The sequence below is a fragment of the Phaethon aethereus genome (genome assembly GCF_964289735.1).
Source record: "Phaethon aethereus genome assembly, chromosome: 5".
Taxonomy (NCBI): Eukaryota; Metazoa; Chordata; class Aves; order Phaethontiformes; family Phaethontidae; genus Phaethon; species Phaethon aethereus.
The window spans coordinates 69465857-69486825 of NC_138579.1; the positions used below are offsets into that span (position 1 = coordinate 69465857).

Here is a 20969-nt window from a genome sequence, read left to right on the forward strand (position 1 = left end):
AGAAAGTTTAGTGTATGAAATTTTCAGCAGCTAATGTTGTTATTTTGCTGACATTCAAATGGGCCATGTCAAAAGAACATACAATTTCTTCCCTTACTTTATCTTAATGAGTTACCTTTTCCTTCAGTGTAGCAACTTTTTCTGTTAGATCACTGATGACTGTTTTCTGCTCAGTGTTCTCCGCTTCATAAACACTGCATTTCTTTAAGGCTTCCTTCAGCTTAGTATTAAAAATAAAAGTCAATGTGACAGAAATATATAGAATTATATTAAAATTGTGATGTTAGAGTTATAATATTGAGTTTACATAACAGTGGACTTTATACTTTGACATTAATAAACAAGGATAACTTATCACCCCAATAAAACATACTTCAATGCAAAGCTCTGTGTTGGGTGTAAGAAATCCTTACACCCAACATAAAGCAAAGCAATTACATGAAGTGAACAAAACTGCAAAGACACAGAGTAAAAACCTTCAGATATGGAAAACAGTAACACTGCTCCTGGGACACAAATAGAAAGTTATGGCTTAACGCTCACCGGTTCTAATAAATTAAATACCATTTAACAGTAATTTTAACTTACTTTTTGCTCAGTATGCACAAACTTTTCACCAAGCTCTTTGTTCAGAAGATCCTTTTCTTGAAGCAGTTTCCTCAAACTTTCCATTTGTTCTAGTCTTTCTGTCATGCTCAACAGTTTTTGTTCTTTTTCTCCAAGTGACGTTTCAAGGAAGCTATTTCTGTCACTTAATCTAAGAAGAAAACATGTATTTAGATATTTTGAAAACCCAGCTTGCTTTAAGCTTTCTAGACTTACTAGCTCCAAACTATATTCCTAAAAGATTAATTATTTTCACACTTTGAGAATACTTCTCATTAGAAGTTTAAGCTTTAGCAAAGAAAGCTAATCCTGTACGGAGTTGTAAAGAGCCTTTATTTTACCCTTTAAGCTGCTCATTCAAGCCAGAGATCAGAATTTGATGCTTTTCTGCATCTCGCATTTGTTGGTTGCGTAACTGGGTGAGTTGAGTTTGCAAACGCTCATTTTCATTCTGCAAGAAAATAATAATGACGAAGATCATCACATACAAACATGCAGAACAGCAAAAGATAACTGGACTCATAAAAATCTGACTCTTCAGGATATTTACATCCTGAACCTTTACAGGGTACAGACCATTATTCTAGCACTTTAGCAGATACCAGTGCAAAACACAACACTAATATCACAAGTTCACGTGTGGTATTAGTTCACATAGATGCAACCCACCTTTCAGAAATATCTCCTTCAGCAATGCTGTGACAGCATGAACTCAAGGATGATCACTGTATACCCAAAACAACACACACACTCATACTGTGTTAAGGCAGCTTACTTATCTTAACAGGGGAAGCTACTGCTTTGAAAAAATGCTTTGCTCATTGGTTTAAAGACAGTACCAAATTTGAAAATTTTTTTTACCTATTTTTTCCACATTGAAGGAATGCAAAAACCTGCATGTGGGGGATTGTGGAGAAAAGAAAAAGGAAGCAAGCTTCATTCACACAGCTTTATTTTTTTTTTTAAACACAGTATAAATCTCCTACTCTAGCCAGAACCACTGCACCAACTCAAAAATTAAAAACACCAAAAAAAGAAAAGACAACAGCAACCAAAAACCAAAAGCAGAACACATATTCAGAATCAACAGCAAATAGGACAAACATGGCAAACTTGTCACCTCTAATGGAAATAAGCTAGCATTCTGGAGGAGGCAGAACACACCTGTACCGCCCTCAATAGCTGCCCTTCTTCATCTACACCAAACGTTACCTGTATTGAAAGGCTTTGTTACAGGAATCTCAAGTAATAATTAATATAAGGTTGTCTTTCATCTTAAAATCATTCATTTTTTATCTATGTGCAACTTAACAGGTAAAGAACTATGAATAATGCACCAAGTCTGAAGGAGTTTGACTAAGAGATCAGTTGTGTCGTTTAGTGAAAAGAAGGTCTGCAAATTATCAAAAATAGTAACTTGTCAATCATGAAATATTAAAAAATCTTTTCTGATAAATATTTACTTTACTGTTTGTTTTGATGCCTTCATTGAATAATTTTACAATATAAATATACATGAAATTAATATCTGCTGTTTAGATTGTGCATATATAAGTAAATATTAAATTATTAATTATTTTTAATATAGTCACACCATTTTTTTAACATATGTATATACACACACATTTATAGACAAGAAACTTGAAAGATATAAGAAGAGAAAGACTTATGCCAGTAGTAACAAAATCTAATTCTGGACCTTCTGACAAAGGCCCTCTACAAAGAATAATGAAAATCATGTTGCCTTTTACTGTGTTTCTAAAACAAATAACAAAGCTTACTTTCAAGCAAGTTTCTCTGTGTAATAACTTTTACTTTTGCTAAACAGAAGTGACAGACTTCAACTTCAGAGCGTAATATAGTACGTGTACACTCTCTGCCACCATAATTATTAAGTATAAAGCAGGCTTTAGACAGAATTGCTAGCTGCAAATTGACATTTTTGTCCTACTGTAGGCTATGATTGTAAGAATGTAAACAGAGAATAAAATGATTCTATTATATCATCAGGTTTTACACAACTACAAAAGCTCACCTGAAGAGCCTCCATTCTGCCTTGAAGCTGCAACCTATCTTCCAAATCCTGACAACGCTCTTCTAGAAAAAGAATTTGTTCCTGCAGTTGATTTCTTTCCAATTCCAACTCTTCAACCACACTCCGTAAACCTACGTAAGTCAAAGAAGAAAAATTATTTCAAGAAAGGCCTACTAAAATTCCTGAAGTCTAAAAACAGTTTCAGCTTTTTATTCACCATTCTCACCAGTGGTGGGCACAATCAGACCTCAGGCATTTCCACTGGAAATACCTGAGGCCTTGCATTTCCAAAAATTAGATGGCAAAAGTATCCTGAACTGTCGAAAAACCAAAATAAAGTTGCACAGCTCAAGAACCTGGAGAACCTGGCAGAAATGTTTTACACAATATGATGGCTTAATCAATAGTGTGGCTCATGTTACTTTAATCACAAGTTAATCATGTACTTGCAGGACCACATCTTAAGCAATTATTAATAAACAAAGTAAACTGGCCAAAATCAAAATTTGCAAGTAAGTCTATTCCATTTTAACAATAAAATATATTTGCAGCCTTTACCACCAATATAAAAACATATGCATTAAAAAAATAAGAATTTGATTTTTAAATTAAAAGCATACAGCAATGGAATGCAGTTTTGCTTTGCAACATAACTGTTATATAGATTGGGAACACATTCACAGGAACAAGACTCATAACTTAAAAAACACATGATCTCGCAACATAGGCTATTTTATGGGCACCAAGGCTCAACCAGTTCCAGTGTTTGGTCACATTTATATTCTACTTCTGAACTAGGCAGTTCATCCAGCACGCACATGCTTTAAAATAAAAAGGAAGAAAACGCAAGCCAAAAAAATTGAACAAAGATTAGAATACACCACAAATGGGTTGTTAGTTGAATTTGAAAACAAAAATAGACACAAAATACAGACGCTGTGCATGCTTTAATAAACTGTCTAGTCGCTATCACACCTGCATTAGGTGAAGTGTACTCTGGCCACCAACCTCCCATATTTTCTCCTTCAGCTGAATCAGTGCTATCCAAGGTGACGTTCAGTTCTTGAAAGCATTGTTTTCTATCAAAGTTGTATTCTTCCTATGCACAAAACATGAGAATGAATTTTAAATTAAAGAACAGAAGCAAGGGTAAAATACATGCTCTGTTATTAAAAGTGCACTTTCAATTAAAAGTCCTAAAACCCAGCAAGTGATTCAGGTGCCTAAATGTAAGTATATGGGATCACTGTGGACACTAGAGTAACCTGTCCTGCTTCCAGCTATTATTTCCAGAAAAGCCAAGTCTCCCACAGGTTTTGTATGGTATCCACCAGGCCTTTGAAGACAGTCTCAGGCATCTGAAATGCCAACGGGTAACTATGTTTGGATACCTTAATTGGTCCCCTGATTTCTACAGTTAATAGGGTTCTCTGAATCTCAGGGTAAAGTATTAGAGTTAACTAAACAAAATTATTCTTCCAATGTTATGTTAACACGACAATGACATCCTAACTCTTCTTACAAAAGATTATCATTTCTTTCGTGCAAGTTACAGCACCAACTACCTAGAAGTACACCTGGATGAACTGACACTAGTTACTAATTACTCAGTAAAGCTCCACCAACAGAGAGATCTGTAGAATTTGTATTTAAAATAAAAATGGCCTTAACATATTAAGCATGCACATAGCTTCAAGCATGTGAAGTACTCCAGAGGGAAGCTGGTTATTCTTCAGTGTAAAATTAAGTACACTCATTACTCAATTAATAGAGAGGTGTGATGCCACTGGCATTTCTCATCTGGCTACATATGCAATCATTAAATTTACTTAAATTAAATTTAAGTTTTCAGCTTAACTAATCTAAGTTCTTAGCCCTTAATGTCTTTAAGTGTAAAGCACCATATAAATAATAGTACTTTCCACATTTTTACTAACATACAGGTAAAAATAAACTCTTATCTCTTTTAACCCACCTGAAGCTTTCTGCTGGTCTGATTGCTTTTTCTTCTTGACTGCTGCAGCCTGCCCATTCCTTGAACTGTGGTCAGTTCCTCCTCCAGCTCCTGTTGCCCTGAGACTATGGCTGGATCAGAGCAGCCAGGAAAGAACCAGTCATCCTCAATCAGTTTTGTGCCACAGGAAAGCAATTACATTTATATCAGACATTACTACACAAAGAGAGACCAGGGACAGGCTGAAGTCCCTATGAATGACTGACAGGAATAAGATTAAAGAAGCAATCCATTGCGTTCACCTTGTGATTTCCCTCCAACATTACTATGCAGAACATAAGAATAAAGTCTGCATATCTCACTAAGAAGCAGCAAACTGAAGTCTAAGTTTACTTCCTCATCAGGTCTAAATGAAGACTTTATGCAAGAGACTGGAAAGAGTGAGGTTATGCTGATACTAAAAAAAAAAAAAAAGCCAATCAATTAAAATGCCAAATTAAATCTCATTTCAATTTATTAGGTTAAAATATACCTAATTTGTACGATAAAGGCATCAGCTGAAACAGCTGTGTTTTTTTATAATCTGAACAATCACATTCAGTTTTATGGAAATGACATGTGTCCCTTTCAACTTTAATTTTAGTATGAGCTACAAAGCCAGATAATTCGAGGAAGTCACAAGCATGTGTTACACTGCAAACTGCCATCAAACCATCTTATCATAAATTATTAATATCATTCTTTTTAAGCAAATACAGAATCACTTGTAAATAAACACACTGGATAAATTCAGAATATGAAAGCTTAGGTATGCATCCTGTTCATTATTAGAAATTATTTTTCATTTAAAGTACATTCCCATCTGTTTTGTGATACGACAAAACATGTTTGGGGTAATAGATTAAGAAATAGATGTTTCATGCAAAGCAGACAGAACAGCCAGTGAAGAGATATGAAAGTAAAGGTGGCTCCATACTTTAATTGAAAGTTAAGATTAATTAATTACAAATTTAGCTTTCAATTTAACCACATCAGTCCACAGTTGCCCTCACAGCATGCAAAATGCAGAGAACTTACGTTGATGCATCTGTGAGGTAAACACCAGAAACTATTAGGAGATTCAGCCCTACTGCAAATACTCAGCTTTCATCCAAGCTGTCCAAGGATTACTTATACGACAAACTTCATTAAAACACAATTCTGTAACACCTACTAGATTTAAGTTCTTCCTGTAATATTTCAAAATTACATATTTACAGTCTTCTCAGAAAAGATTAGAGGAAAAAAGCTTAAAAAAAAATAAGGACCCTTTTAAAGTAGGACTGCTAAATTGGATTTTAGTTTAAACCAATTTAGTTTAACCAATTTACTTTTGGTTTTAACTACACCTTGGCTTCTGGCACTGTCACTTTATCAGCATTCATTTTACACACCTTTGTTTATTTTCAAGTGTAGAGTCTACAATTTTGTTGTTATTTTTAAGTCATTATACATACTTCTTCAAAGCCATAAAAACGAATGACAAATTTTGATCACAAAAGCCTTTGATTACTTAAGCCTCTGTTTACAAGAACTGTCACTGAAGTCAGTCAAGCAATTCAAGGAGCAAGCATTATTCCAGGTAAGAACTTAACCCCTTCTTTGGAGAAACAAATCAAATAATTTAAAAAAATAAAAAAAAATCTATTTCTTGGACTTGTCCTTCAGGAACCCAAAATATTTAGGCTCCTAAGTATTTGATAATGAAAAAGAGAATGAAATTACCATTGTCACATGAAAAATGAAAGTATAGAAATCGGAGGTTTAGAATGATTTAGAGCACTTAGGCAAGTGTTAGAACACTTTCAGTTAAATCAAGCATTGCTTTAACAACAATCAGTAAGTAAACACATTTTCTAATGTTTTACAGCAGCTTAGGGAGCATTTCATTTGCAATTATGTCTGACATAAAAACCGAAGAACTTCCCAGGACACCTTTCCTCAGGTACACACTGCATTTAAATGATGTGTCTAAATTTTCTTGTGTCACTATTCAGACTAAATACCACAATCTTCAGCGGTTTGCAGAGGAAACAAGCCCCACTCTATAAATGTAATCAATACCGTCACTCTCTGCACTTTTGCAGCTCCCCACACATCCAACCCAAAAGAGACAATTGCCATATATGGCAAAGTGTCATAGACTATGATGGAATGAGTAGTGGGTTTATATATTGCTTACTGGTAGCTAATATTAATGTATGCAAAGTTCTGCAATTTATGGGATGGAATATAATTTAAAAAAAAATATTACTGAATTTCAAGTACCGCTAAGAATATTTAAATTAATTTGATTCTTAGTCACAACGACTTGCAGCAAGCCAAGTTTTTCTCTAAATAAGGTTACAACATAAATATGGAGTCAGCTGTTACTACAAAGAAAAATGAAGAAAGAGGTATTGCAAGGCAGAAAAAAAAAAGTTAAAACCAGCATTTGTTACATGTATTGCTAAAAACCACATACCGTCAATGGCAAATCTTATAAGGTACTGCGGGCAATTTCCTCAAAGGCAGCAACATCAGAAGAAATTAGCAACAGTACATTACAAACTGCCATTGCCGCAGGAACCTGCATGCACAAAACTGATGGGAAACTATGTTCTCACTGGCTGACCAAATCGCAGTGTAGGGTAGGAGTGGAGGGGGAAGGGACGCTGAGGGCTCATCAGGTGTAACGGCAGGAAAAAAGAAACAGAAAGGTCATGCTTATCCCAAGGGGAAAAAATGCAAAATTAAACACAGACTGACACAGATGAAATTTTACAACTGTTATTAATATTGCATGTGGATCTGTAGTTACCACAGATAACAGGTAGCTTTAATGAAGGGAGTATTATTCTCTTTCAGTTCCAAAGCATTACACGTGTAAATCCCTCAAAAAGAAGCGATGTGATCCTTAAAACATTTCTATGCTTACATACTGAGCTTCCAAATTGATAAATGAAAAATAATTCAATCGCAGATTAAAAAGACAAGGCTCAAATTAGCGAACTGGATTAACTATGATGGTAGATTGTGCACATTAAAATTTGCCATAAATCCCCACACAGTTAACTAACAGGACAAAAATTATAATAAAGTACTAGATGGCATTGAAAAATCTGAAATTTAACCAGACTATTACAAGTTTTAATAGAAGCTGCTTCACTTTCTCATCACCTGTTTTATTAATAACTTAGAAAACTACAAAAGTTTGTAGTTTTGAGATCACTTGACATGTTACGTTCTGTAGGTAATTAGTATTTTTAACTAGCTCCAAACCATTGCCAGTTAATATTACTCAGCTGACCTATACAAGTGACACTTAGTAACAGATTACTAAATATTCTAAGAAAGTTTTCTCCTCAACTATATTTAAAGAGAAACTCTATCAGGTATATTTAACTAAAGCACCATCATCATTCATCAAATTCAAACCAACAATATAGTTCCCCACACCTTTGCCCGCTGTTCTAGGCAGGCAACTTTAATATTTCAGTGGTGAACTTTTTCTCATTGATCATTCATATGCAGAAAATAAGCTTTCAAAGTAAGCTCAAGCAGTCTCAGAGAGCAGCAACTCAGATGGCAAACAGAACCACCACATCTACTCATAAAAATGATGCAAAAAAGATGAATGAATGAAAAAGAGATTCAAGGCAGTAGGAAAAAGTAGAAACTGCAAATGTAAGCAATTTCACTATCTATACAAATCTTATAAGTACAGAAATGAGTCATGTTGGTGTGCTATCAATTCAGTCTTAAGTACAACAGACACATGCACACATCTCTCTCTCTCTCTCTAATGTATAAGTAAGATAATTTTATCGTAAATAAAACAATTCACCTTCTCTCTCCTCCTCGATCTGAGCCATTCTCAAGGCCATAGCAGATTTCTCTTCTCTGACTTGATCGCGGGACTCCTCTGACTCTGGTACATTTTCTTGCCATTCCAAGAGCTGACTCTGCAATTCATCCACACTACCCGATTCACTGGCCTAACAAGAGAAATTGCCCATGAAAACATATTTAACAAATCCTGCTGTACATGTAAACAACATTTTAAGTCGGCAAACCATTCACAGAGTAAACAATCAAACAATTCACCACTTTCCATAAATAAAAATATATGAAAGTGGAGATAATTGCTATTGTAGATTATGCAAAAAGCAAGCCTCACCACTTTATAAAATACTGAAAATGCTACTGCCAGTTGCACTTTTAATTTGAAATATTTTTAAATGCAAAATGGCTTCTTTATCCAAAATATTTTTGTTGCACATTTTAATCATAGCAATGTTTCAAACTAAAACAATATTCAACTGTCATTATGTGGGATAACACATTTCTATTAACTTTTTTCCCCGTGAACAGAATAAAAATGTTTCTGCCTTCCCATTTTAAGATTTTTACCAAAAAAACACAACTTCTCCCCAAAATTTGGGAAAAAACAATTATCTTTTAGTAAAACATAGTTAGCTCTTTCAAACTGGCTCTGCTGCTAGGACCGCACAAAGTTACCGTGACTAATATATGCTGTTCATCCATCTAAAGCCCTTTTGTAATATTTTCTGAATTTTCTCACTTTGTTATCCAGGCCTGTACATTTGTCAAGGTTACAGCTACTATTTTCTTCTGAAAGCTATTCGTATTGTATACAAAATAACAGCCACCAGACTCAGGTTAAATGTAACTAAATAAACAGTAAACTGCTTGGAAAAATATAATTTAAGGTATGTGGAAAAGTAAGTAGAAATCAATCTTTCTAAGTAGTTCAAAACCTGTCAGCTCCAAAATCCAGCTAACACACTTTCAAAGTCTAATTAGCACTGTTTGAGTTAATCGGTAACTCATACAAATCAATTTTAAAGTTAACCTGTGAAGCTGCCCTCTTTGTAACTTGGTCAAGATCAGCTTGCAACTTCCTTTGCTGCTCTTCATAGACTTCTAGCTTAGTCAGCAACTCTTCTATAAAAACATAATAAATTTGGCTTATTAGGACACAAAACTCTTAGGAAGTTCAATACAAATTTAAAAGAAAAAGATTCCAAATGAAAATACAGATGATAATTTCTTTCAGTCAGAAGACCTCTGCTGGGCTGTGTTATCCATCCACCCATGGAACTGACTTCTTGTTTATTAAATATTGACGAGTGCTTTACATCTAACCTGCTAACAATTTAGACTGATTAAATAAAGGTTCTACCATTTTCCATTTACAGAGAGGAAGTCAGAGAAAATACTGTAAGGTGAAACAGAAAAATCTCTCGCAGAGCTCTACTTTACCTGAGGTTTTAAGCAAAAATTCTCTCTCAAATCCTTACACGAGAAAAATATTTGAGATAATTCTTAATTTACATGCAACTCACTGCTCTCAAAAGTTTATTGTGCATACTCTGATAGATTTTCCAAATAAGTTTGGTCTCATTTTTCCTCCCAAGAACGTGCCTATTCCACTTCCTGGAGCAGTTCACACATACTCTGCCTAAGCCAAAATGCAACAAGTATTATGCACAGCTAGATTTAGCGAAGGAAAAACTGAGCTGTAACTTTCACTTAAATACTGCACGCTATTGTTCAAAATTGCATGAAGTTACTTCAGAATCTGTTTTTAAAAAAAAAATACACTTTGAAAATTAAAATGAGAAAGTCCATTTATCTTTCTCTCTTTACTTTGAATCATCTGCAAAGGAAAACAGGTATTTTTTCCTACCGTTTTGAGTTCTGATTTCATGTAACGATTGCAGTTTTGACTGTAGTTCTTCATTTTCAATTTCTAATTCTGAGACACGATTGTTTAAGGCAGATACATCATTATTCTTTGATGAAAACTAAAAGAATGAAAAGTTATGAGTTTTTCAAATGCATCAAAACACCAGAAACACAGGGAAGTCAGTGCAACTTTTTTTTCCCTGATTTTTAATAAGATTTAGAATAACTGTTTTTCTAATATTTGGAAGTGCAATAAACTAGCTAATGTCTGACAAATTTATTCCTGAATGCTGGTAACACCAGTTTTTACTATTTTTGTTTAAAAGTCATCCTGTATCAACATTTTATGTCCATTCAATTTTGTTATTGAACATATATTTATTCATATATCGACACTTCAAATAAATTATTTTGATAATCTATTTACCCCATATTTTACTTTTTTCAGTGGTATCTCCAAGCACAGTAGCTTTAAAAATAGGCATGTAATATTAAACACAATGTTAAACATACATTTTTTAGTTCATCTTCCAGTTGCTTGATTCTCGATTTAGACCAAGCCTTCATTTTCAAAAACTTTGCTTCAGATTTGCTGGCCTCTTCTGTTTTCAATTTCACTTGTACTAAGAAACAAGACACAAAAAATTATTTAAAACCCTACCAAGATTAGTAATACAACACCTATATTTAATTCCTTTAGCAACTGCAAGTTATACGCTTACACAAGACAAACACATTTAAAGAAAAACATAACACTAAGAACTGTAGAGAGAAATTTACAGTTCATGTGATTATCTTGGTATTCCTATAAACCTCATTATCACAGTATTTAATAATAGACACTTTTGAATTAGCATGGCAATAACTCCTCCCCCAAATTTAATGTAGTTCTACTTGCAACAGGTATGAAATCGGCACACAATATGTAACAGTATGGGGCAAAGGAACCCTTCAGATGTAACAACTGTTTACATAGGCTACCTTCTAAATCTTCCATCTTCTCTTTGGTTGTAGACTCCAGATCTCTAGCTTCTTCTGAATTAGTCTGTCCACTACCACTTAATTCTGCCACTTGTTTCTTAAGCTGAAACAGGGCCTGATCTTTCTCTTGCAGCTCAGTTTCATGTTTCTCTTGAATTTCCAGCAGTTCAGCATTATATTTCTCCTTAACTTTTGTCATTTCAAGCTCATGTTTCTCCATCATGTCTCTTAACTGGGCTCTCATTACATGTTTCTCAGCATCCAGTTTAGACTGGAGGTTTTCTTTTTCAGACAGAAGACGTTTCACATTTTCATTAATCTCCTGTAATAAAAAAAAAAAAAATTTACATTTTAAGGCAAAGCATTTTTAGTACCACTGACAAATGCTGTATCTGTATTCTTACATACATTATAATCAGAAATCGGGACTACTGTTGGTAACTGTGCTCTATGACAAAAGCTACTTATCTCTGACTTTCCAAGACAGAAGTGGGGACTTCAGAAAAATGGCATCACTATTTGAGTGCAAGCTACATGCAACCTCTCCCACAGAAGAACATGGAATAAAAAAGAATGTTTGGTTCTATGGAATATGAAAAGAAACTGCAGAAGATCTTTAACAGTGAACGAAAAGATTAAGAATGCTCACTACAATGCCTCCCAGGTGTTGTCACCTACATTACCTAATTAAAATTAAAGTTGGCAAATTGATCTAGTTCTTCTTTACAATATTTTGTTGCTAACTAATTTTCTGATAGTGCTTTTAGTGCCTTTACATTAGTTATTTTAATACATAAAGAGGTAGAAAAGATTACAGATCACTGTAGCAGAGCAGTCCACTCACACTAGACCTGCTGTTCAAAAAACTACTTTCATGATACCTAAACCTAGGAATATAAACCGTCCAAGTGAAGAAGCTGTGCAGAACAGCAGAAGGAACATTTCCAAATTATGGTTAAAACTGCTTATGTAAATAAAGTAAGGCTTCCTGCTATTTTAATACTAAAGCTGAGATTCCATTACAGTTTAAAGTGCTTTAAGTTCATGTTGTCATAGTCAAAGCTTCCCCCTACCCTCAAGGTGTACATTTCTGTCCCCTCAACGCACTAGCACTAGGTACCATCAGTTCTTGCAGAGCATCACTGTAGGAAGATGCATCTAACCCAAAAAGAAAAACAAAAAACAAAATCCTGCATAAGGCAGGAGGCATACAAATGGGAAGGACAAATTAAACAGGCTTAAACTACCATGGATCTTAAGTACCTAAGCAGGACATCTACCTGGGTACATCGTTTCAATTATTTCTAGTAAGATTTTGATTCTGGCAGCCCTCTTGGTAAATTTGCAGAAAATTTGTTGGAAATAGTATAGCTAAAATGCTGGGCCTGGCACTCCAGACAGGCTATAATGTGCCTGTTTCAGCAAAGAGTCCCAAAAGCCTATCCGAGGGATGGCAACATCCTTTTTCTACACTGTTGAACTGAAGCAGCAGCACTCAAAGACTATAATCAGAGTTTATGCTAGCTGCCTAAAGACAAACAATCTTGATTAGGTATTGCTTTTGCAATCAGTAGAAATACAGCAAAAGGAAAGGCACACTACTAAAAAACACTCTCTTAGGGGGGAAGAAAAAAAAAGCGCTTCAGTTTTGGGGCTCACTGCAGTCTCTAACTAGAGAAGCTGAAATCTTTTGACACCAAAAAGTCTTCCCTACACGACAAGTTCCCAAAAAGAATCAAGACGAACCATGGGTGACAGTTGACAGTTTTATATTTTATGGACTTTACCTCTCCTTCAAGTTAATTTCCTAACTGGAATTAATATTTGCTTGCACAACCGTGGTTACACTATCAGCACATGTCAAAGCCTCCCAAAGAACTGCCTAAATATATTATGCAAAATTATCTTTTTTGCACAACCGAACAGCTTCTTCAACTTGTATTTGACCTGATGAATTTAGTTGTGCATACACGCTATTTCTTACTTTCAATTGCTGGTCCTTGGCATCCAGTTCTTTTTGCAAGACATCTATCACCTGTGTCCTTCCCAGCATGACTTCTTCCTTTTCATGGAGCTTCTGTTTCAAGGCCTTTAGTAGCTAGCAAAAAAACGCAAACCATTAAGCAATCAATAAAGGAGTTAAAACTTTCAGAAGAGAAAGAGACTTATCTTTATTTTCCCAACCAGACATCTGAACCGTGCCGCAGAGGTTAGTAATTACATGATTCCAAATTCCCATATCTAACTAAATCTAAGCAAGCTTGAGTTTCCAAAGCAACATACCTGTTCTAGGTCAGCACTTGCATCAGATTTAGCTGCTAACTTAAAGAGTTCCTGCTCATGCTTTTCTCTCTGTGCTTCCAGTTCCTTTTCCTTTTCCTGGATAATATTTTGAAACACACGTACCTAAAACAACATAGAAAGTAAATATGAAACCAGTCCACAAAAGGTAAGTACACTGAATTGTCTAACTAAAGATACAGCAAGATAACATATTCTACCTTAAGTCTGAATTTTGCTTCCACTTAACAGTAAATATACCAATCAGTCAGTGACTAATGACGTCAGTGGTATACGCAGATAAACCTCCAACTTACAGAAAATTTGTCTCAATTCCAAAATAACAAGCTTTAAATGAGAATCATGGTACTGTTCATTTTGTTTAATAACACAGATCTTCACCTTTCTTTTTTGGATGCCATTGTCATGAGACTTCTTCATTTCTAAAAGATTGCACTGATCATGTTCATTTCCAGCAAGTTTCTGTCAATGAAGCCCAAATGGCAACTTTGAAACCTAGCTGCCTTCTCCTCAACAACTTGTGTTCTACCTCCAACTTGTCTTACAACTTTTATAAGAACTGGATATAATTTTTGGAATCTCACTAATGACATTTTGAATAAATTCACATAAAGTCCTACCCAGGTTTATATCTGAGTGATGACACTGTGCTTACCAAAATGGCTTTTAACTGTTTGTATTTTCTTTCTTTCTGTATCAAAACTAACTCCCTGTATGCTACTGCACAGGTGTGGTCACGTTCTGGATCAAAAGTAGCATTTTTGTTACAAGATAAAATAAACTCAGACATCAAATGATGTGGGAAATACCAAGATGAATAGTTTCATACATGGTAGAACTCAAATGCTGAGAGATCAGGCACATCACATTAAAACCAGAGATTTAGCTTCCAAGGGAGTTGGAAAGGCCTGGCAACATCAGGGAATGGGTAGCATGCTCCCTAGTTCCACCCTTGAGGGGTTTTTTTTAAATATTATTTAACAAAGTTGTTGTTTGTCTTGGCCTGTTAATCAGCTGCTAACTTCTAGAAAAGTTTCCCATTAAGTACAAGAAAAGTTTCCTATTAAGTACAACAAACTACTTCAGCGATTTTTCAGCCAGGAGGAAAACACAATTTTTTTCCATGCTCTCACACAAGTGTGCCAAATAGCTCACTGTGCAAGTGAAAATGATCTGCCAAATAGCTGTTTGTGCCAAGAATGATTACAATAATCCAAAACCACTACCACCCACTGCATGTGTGCGTTTTTGCACCTTCAAATGTAGTGCTACATGAGAGATGTTTGCAGATTCAAGGAGAATTCTTCACATCTCATTTCACTTACACACTAGCTCCTCCGTGCCCAAACACCAGCCGCATCCTTAAACTCCTTTCTTGCATAAAACTTTCAACTTCAATTATCATCAGCACAAACCATGTACTGATTCATTATTCTCATGTCTCATGATCACCATACAGATCTTTACTCAAGAATCATCCAAAATTAAAAATGGCATTTCTTAACTATCGAGATGGAAACACTACAGGCAAGATACCACTTCTTCCACCAAAGAACGTAAATATTTTTACAGTGTGTTTACTTACATTTTCCATATATGTAGCTTCTTTTCCTTGGAAACGCTCTCTTTCTTTGTTCTGAATATTTTTAAGACTCTCAATCTGTTCCTGGAACAAGCTACATTTTTCTTCACTGTCTCCAACCTTCTTGGTAAGGTTCTGAACTAGAACCTGCATGCTTTGTAGTGACGACTCTTTAACAGCCAGCTGATTCTTTAGAATCCAAATCAAAAGACAGTTAAAAGAATGGGCCCAGAAAAAAGATAAAGCAACGATCATGAAGCCACCTCCTAGCCCCTCCCTCAGTTAAAGCAACATTAAACTCAAAATTCAGGTTTGGTTTTAATTTGAACGAAATTTGCCAACGGCTTCTGAAGTCAATAATACTACATATAAATGATACTGACAAAAGTAGTAAATATATGTAGATCTACTAACAGAAATGAAAATAATCAGGAAATAATGTTTATTCACATGAATAAGTGCAGAGGATTTGTGCTTCAGAGAAGGATCCACTGTATAACGTATCAGAATTCAATGATTCCTTGAAACCTCTAGGGAGATTTTATATTTGAGCTGCTAATATACCTTCAATTCTTCATTGGGCAAGAGTATTTCATTGGCAGCACCACTTGATCCACATGCTATTTGTAAATCGATGATATAAGCATCTCTTTCAGCTAACTTCTTTTCTTTCTCTGCCAGCATGGCATCCATTTCAGTCCCACGACAGCGCTGGGCCTCCAGTTCAACACTCTGAAAATGAAAAAAGACAGCATTGCTTGTAACCTGTACTTGCACCATCTACAGCACAGAAGAACGGTTTGCATTAGTTCCTTACTGTCTGTTTCAGGGTACTGAAAAAATTACAATCAAATTTATAACCTGGTTCAATTTTAGCTGTAATCTTTAATTACTGAGCCTTTCTCTCTGAAATTCTGCAGCATTCACATTCTTGCCACTTTCCACAGTCAACAGTCACGTCCACTGCACAGAACAGCTGCAAACCATAACATGAAATCATTCCTTGCCTACATCTCCTCCTGTCATGACTTATTTTTGCAACAAGAAAAACCTGAAACAAAACAGCATTTTTGTTCAAAATACAAGATTTAAATATAACATTAACCCGCAAAGTTCATATTTGTGTATCCTAATGTATTCATTTTCAAATGACTGCAAAAGCATATTTGAGGATCTACTGCTCACTGGAGACCCGATGACAGAATTCTCACAGCATTTGCTCAGACAGATTGTAGTATATAACCTTCTCTGTCTACTAACAGAAAACTCTCTCAGAATATCTGTTTAGTAATACAACATATAATTACATACATAAATATATTTAAATAAATATATTTAAACATAATCCTACACCACAAATGTGAAAAGCCATGCACTTAGCATCATATAAAACATCACCTTTTTTTGTAACTCTTCATTTTTTTGTGTGATCTGGAATTCTAGTTCTTCAATTCTCCTCCTCAGTACCAATATTTTCCCACGATTTGCTGCAGCATTTTCTTGGTCGCCATCTTTTGATGCCTGCAAAAACAGGGAGTTTTGCATTCCATAAATAGGTAACACCCAACTTCCACACCTCTTCAGATAATACTGGTGAGGAAAAAGTGGACTCTACTAAGGGTTTGTGTTTCATTTATCTTCTATATTACATATTCCACGTAGAAGCCAGACAAAGCAGGCACAGAATTTATATCAAGCTTGTAAAAATCTTCATATTTAAATTATTAATGATAATTATTGCTGCAAAGTGGATGGGAATGTGCAGTAACTGCATTCATTTCCTCTGGTAATCGTAACCCATATAAGCTGGCAAGTGTAGTCCATATAACTCAGAGGGAAAAAAAGGACTATTGGGAGGAAAAAAAGTGTAAATTAAACTGTTCCTAAGCAAATGGTTCTGATCAGAATTTCAATAGTTGTAACTATTGGGTTATAGAAATTATTTTCCATTGCAAAAGAAATCAAGTGCAGTTGCTAAGAATATGTTTCATTAGCAAAACAGATCGCAAGTATAAACACTGCATCTCCGTGAGGACACCTAGGGACTTCAACAAACTGATCTGTTTCTGTTCACTTTAAGCATACCTTAGCAAACGTCCTAGAAACAGTAAAGCCTCACTAAAGTTATTTTAGAAACTGTATGAAGTGAAAAGATGCTGTTTTGAAGAAAATCAAGTCTATTCATACAACTGGGCTACTAAAAACTGACCTGAGAATCTTTGTTAATGGTAAAACACTGGCCATTTAAATGAGACACTCCTACACTTAATTTACGTTTTGCTACCAAGGATATTTTTATATTTCCGTTTTTATCTTGGACATTACAGAAACAAGTTAGTTTTTGTTTTTATTTTTTCTCAAAAACTTATCTTCTCGATTCGTGTGTTAGAAGTTTGAGTTGCCAATAAGATGAAGATCAGTAAGGATTTTTTTACTTAAGCAATTTGAAAGGAATGTACAATCTTCTAAACTTCTATAGAAAGATAAAACAAGAATGAAATAAAAATACCCACATGGACTGACAGTATCCACAGTCTACCCTGATCCTAATCTGACTCAGCTCAAAATCTGAACTTAAGTTCCAGATTTGAGTCCAGCACGTCCAACTGTTTACAGCCTTACAGAAATTACGTCTGCTTTACAATGTAAGAACACTTACCTTTTTTTGTTCTGCTTTTGCCTCTGAGCCTCCTGATACTGATAACTGTTTCTTAAGTTCTTCCAATTGTGAGGTTAATGATGCAACCTTGGCTTTGTTTTGCAGCTTCAACTTGGAAAGTTTGGCATCAGCAGATTCCTTCTCCTCCTACAAACATCAAAGCCATGAAGGACTAAATTAGCTACACGAATAACTGCATCCTTCAATTCTTCCATTACAAAAGAAAAAAAAAGAAATTTGAAGTGATTAGCAAAAAGACCTTTCCCTTGAAGAGACATTATAATGTCACATGCAAAAAAGTCTACATACACGAAACAACCTTCCTTTCATTATTTAAACTTTCTACACATGATTATTATAATTGTACAGAATCCAGGGCATTATAACGTTAGAAATGTTCCTATTTTTTTATAGCAATACAAATTCAGGGCTTGATTTTTTAACAAAAAGAGTTAACTTTAATTTTTTTTAATGCAAAGACACCTTCATAATACTATAAAAGCATATTTCATTTTGTTTAAAGAGAGAACTTAATTTACAGTAAGTTTTAGAAAATTCAATTAACACTTGCCTGCTAGTGTCCAGAGAAGGCTTTTATTTTTTTTAAATATAAAAATAGTCTCTTGCAGGAACACACCAACCATATGACTGTTTAAAAAACAACAGAGTAAAGAACAGTAACAAACCCTCAGAATTCTTCAGGATATTAGATATAAATTTTTTCTAGTTCCTTCCTTCCTAATGCCAGTCAAAAGCAGAGGACAATATATAGTAGCATTAAGAGTAAGAACATTATACAGCAAAGAGTCATTTATAGTGGAAGCAGAAAAAAAAAGTTATCTACAGAAATTCAGTTTGAGGTAAGCTGGCATCTCACCAAAGGTCCAGTAATGATTTGAATAGTATTTTTCCCTGTATTTAGCCTAAAATGACCAAGCACCCCTAGCTCTCGGAAAAGTCAGTCTGTCCCTTGCAATTACTAAGTGCATCTGCTCAGGCAAAGAACACATGTAGCCTGTGTAATACCCAAACCCAGTTACAATTTGGAACAGAAGATACACTAGCAAAATGCGGCAATGCCCAGGAATCGTGACAGCTAATTGTGACTAAGGCTTCTTGCATTCCTAGAGTTGCACAACTCACTATAAGCCTGTATCTACAAAAACAGCTCGTGCTAAACAGGACTGAAGGGTTTTTATAAACAGCCTTTTTGACAAGAATACACGCACAGTACCTTTAACTGAAGATCTTTATTTCGAAGCTCAGCATCCTTCTCTCTGACAAGCTCCTTTAGCTGTGTAACCAGCTGTTCAGTACTTGCCAGCTGTTCAGTCAAATCTGTCACCGACATGCTTCTTGCATCTTGTGAGCCTGCAGCCTTCAGACATGAAGTATAGTTTGAACAAACAAAATGGTGCAGACAATACTGCTTCTGCAAGAAGTCTTCAAGTTGTGTTTGTTTGTTTGTTTGTTTTTTTAAACATTCAGCAAATCTTATTAGAGTGTAATACTAAAACTTACATATATTGTATGTACTTACACCAGACCGATTGATAAACACATGAAATTATAAATCTTAGAAACTGGTTTAGGAGCATTAGTTTGCAATACAGCAAAACTACCAAAGCATCCTAGGTATCTTAAAACTGAATCTCCTCATTTTCTGGATTTGCACTGTAACAATCAGTAGCATTACTGAACCTAGTGGCAGTAGAATATTGATATTGAACACACTATACACAAAAAATACACTTGGGATAAAGCTTATGTAATTCCTACAGATGTTTTCTTAAAGCAAGATAAGCATAGTGAGAAGGAATACAGCAGCTGTGTTACATATGAGAGATTAAATACCAAGTAAACAGGAAGCAAGAACCCAACCTGACTTTGAGAGTCCTAAAACTAGTTAAGCAACTTATTTACGAAAGAGCAAATACATACAATTAGTATATCATCAATTAAAGATTCTCTATGTCAGAAATTCTTAAGAAAGTATTATTTTAATAGTAATTCAATACTTACTACTGTTTTGGAAGGAGAATCATCTCCACTACCCCATTTCCACATAGTTTCACAATGGCTATGAAAACATAAATGAAATAATACCATGGTAAGTATCAGTGACTCTCCAATAAATGTAATTAACTTGCACTTCTCCCTAAATATTTCACTGTAAAATACTTTAAACTGATTCAGTTGTTCAATTCTGACAGCACCTCTGATCTCCACCACACTACTAGTCATAGAGAAATAATGAAATTATGTATAAAACATGCATAATATGCCTTTTCTGAAAACAGCTAGTCAGTAAAATGTCAATACTATCAAAGATAATCCAAAGAAGTCTTCAAAGAGTAAATGCCACAAAGCATTGTTCAGCATAGTTGCTTCTCCCACATATAAATAGAAGATACAAACCACAAATAGTTTGCTAATATTTAACCTGACTGTAAACACTGCCTGCCACTGCAATTGTTACAGAGATTGTATCAATGCATTTTTCTATAAAATCATACATAAAGACTAAAAACATTAAAGAACATTAAACTGGTTTAATTGCTGTGTGACTGCTGTATATCTGAAAAATATGAGTGTTGCAACACTTGAGGTCACTGATCAGCATATAAAATGCCCGCGTCTGAAACCCCGGGAACAGCAAGTGTTCCTTGCTGGTTTTGCTCACAATCAAGTACCACAAATTTCTAAATGGCATCAATTACAGTTCCTGACCACAGATAGCTGTAGCTTCCTAGTAAACACAAGTATAGGCCATAATAAGGTTTTAAAAAGCAAAATCCTAAAGATTGTGTAGGTACAAGGCAGCTCAAAGGTTAAGACCTTTGCTGAATAATAGTGACAAACTTGGTCGAGAAAAAAAATGGGCAAAGTCTATAAAATAGCCCACGTCATAAATTCCAAATTGTGTCTTGGAGATATAATCTTAAGAGCAGACAAACATATCTTGCTTGGCCTGTGGATGACATTCCACACAGCAGCATGAAGGGAGAAGAGAAGCTGTACCTGTTCTGTAATTTTCACTCTCAACTAGCGACATCCAGAGGAAAATAATCTGTCCTTTCTAATCTGCATTATAGACTTTTGAAATATGCATACACAGATC

General features: G+C 34.9%; 1 protein-coding gene across 1 annotated transcript in view; it reads right to left on the reverse strand.

Moving 5' to 3' along the window:
* Positions 1–19915, reverse strand: part of LOC309406090 (uncharacterized protein) — a gene marked incomplete at both ends in the record, with an annotated part of 40228 nt that extends 20313 nt beyond the window's left edge. Inside the window, 19 exon segments of the mRNA XM_082001115.1 lie at positions 116–220; positions 589–757; positions 948–1057; positions 2642–2772; positions 3617–3740; positions 4617–4726; positions 8461–8611; positions 9490–9581; positions 10327–10444; positions 10839–10948; positions 11307–11628; positions 13291–13404; positions 13590–13712; positions 15193–15378; positions 15754–15921; positions 16588–16710; positions 17849–17995; positions 19083–19226; positions 19871–19915. Of these exon segments, the coding sequence (XP_081857241.1) occupies positions 116–220; positions 589–757; positions 948–1057; positions 2642–2772; positions 3617–3740; positions 4617–4726; positions 8461–8611; positions 9490–9581; positions 10327–10444; positions 10839–10948; positions 11307–11628; positions 13291–13404; positions 13590–13712; positions 15193–15378; positions 15754–15921; positions 16588–16710; positions 17849–17995; positions 19083–19226; positions 19871–19915 (2592 nt within the window).
* Positions 19916–20969: the final 1054 nt, after the last annotated feature.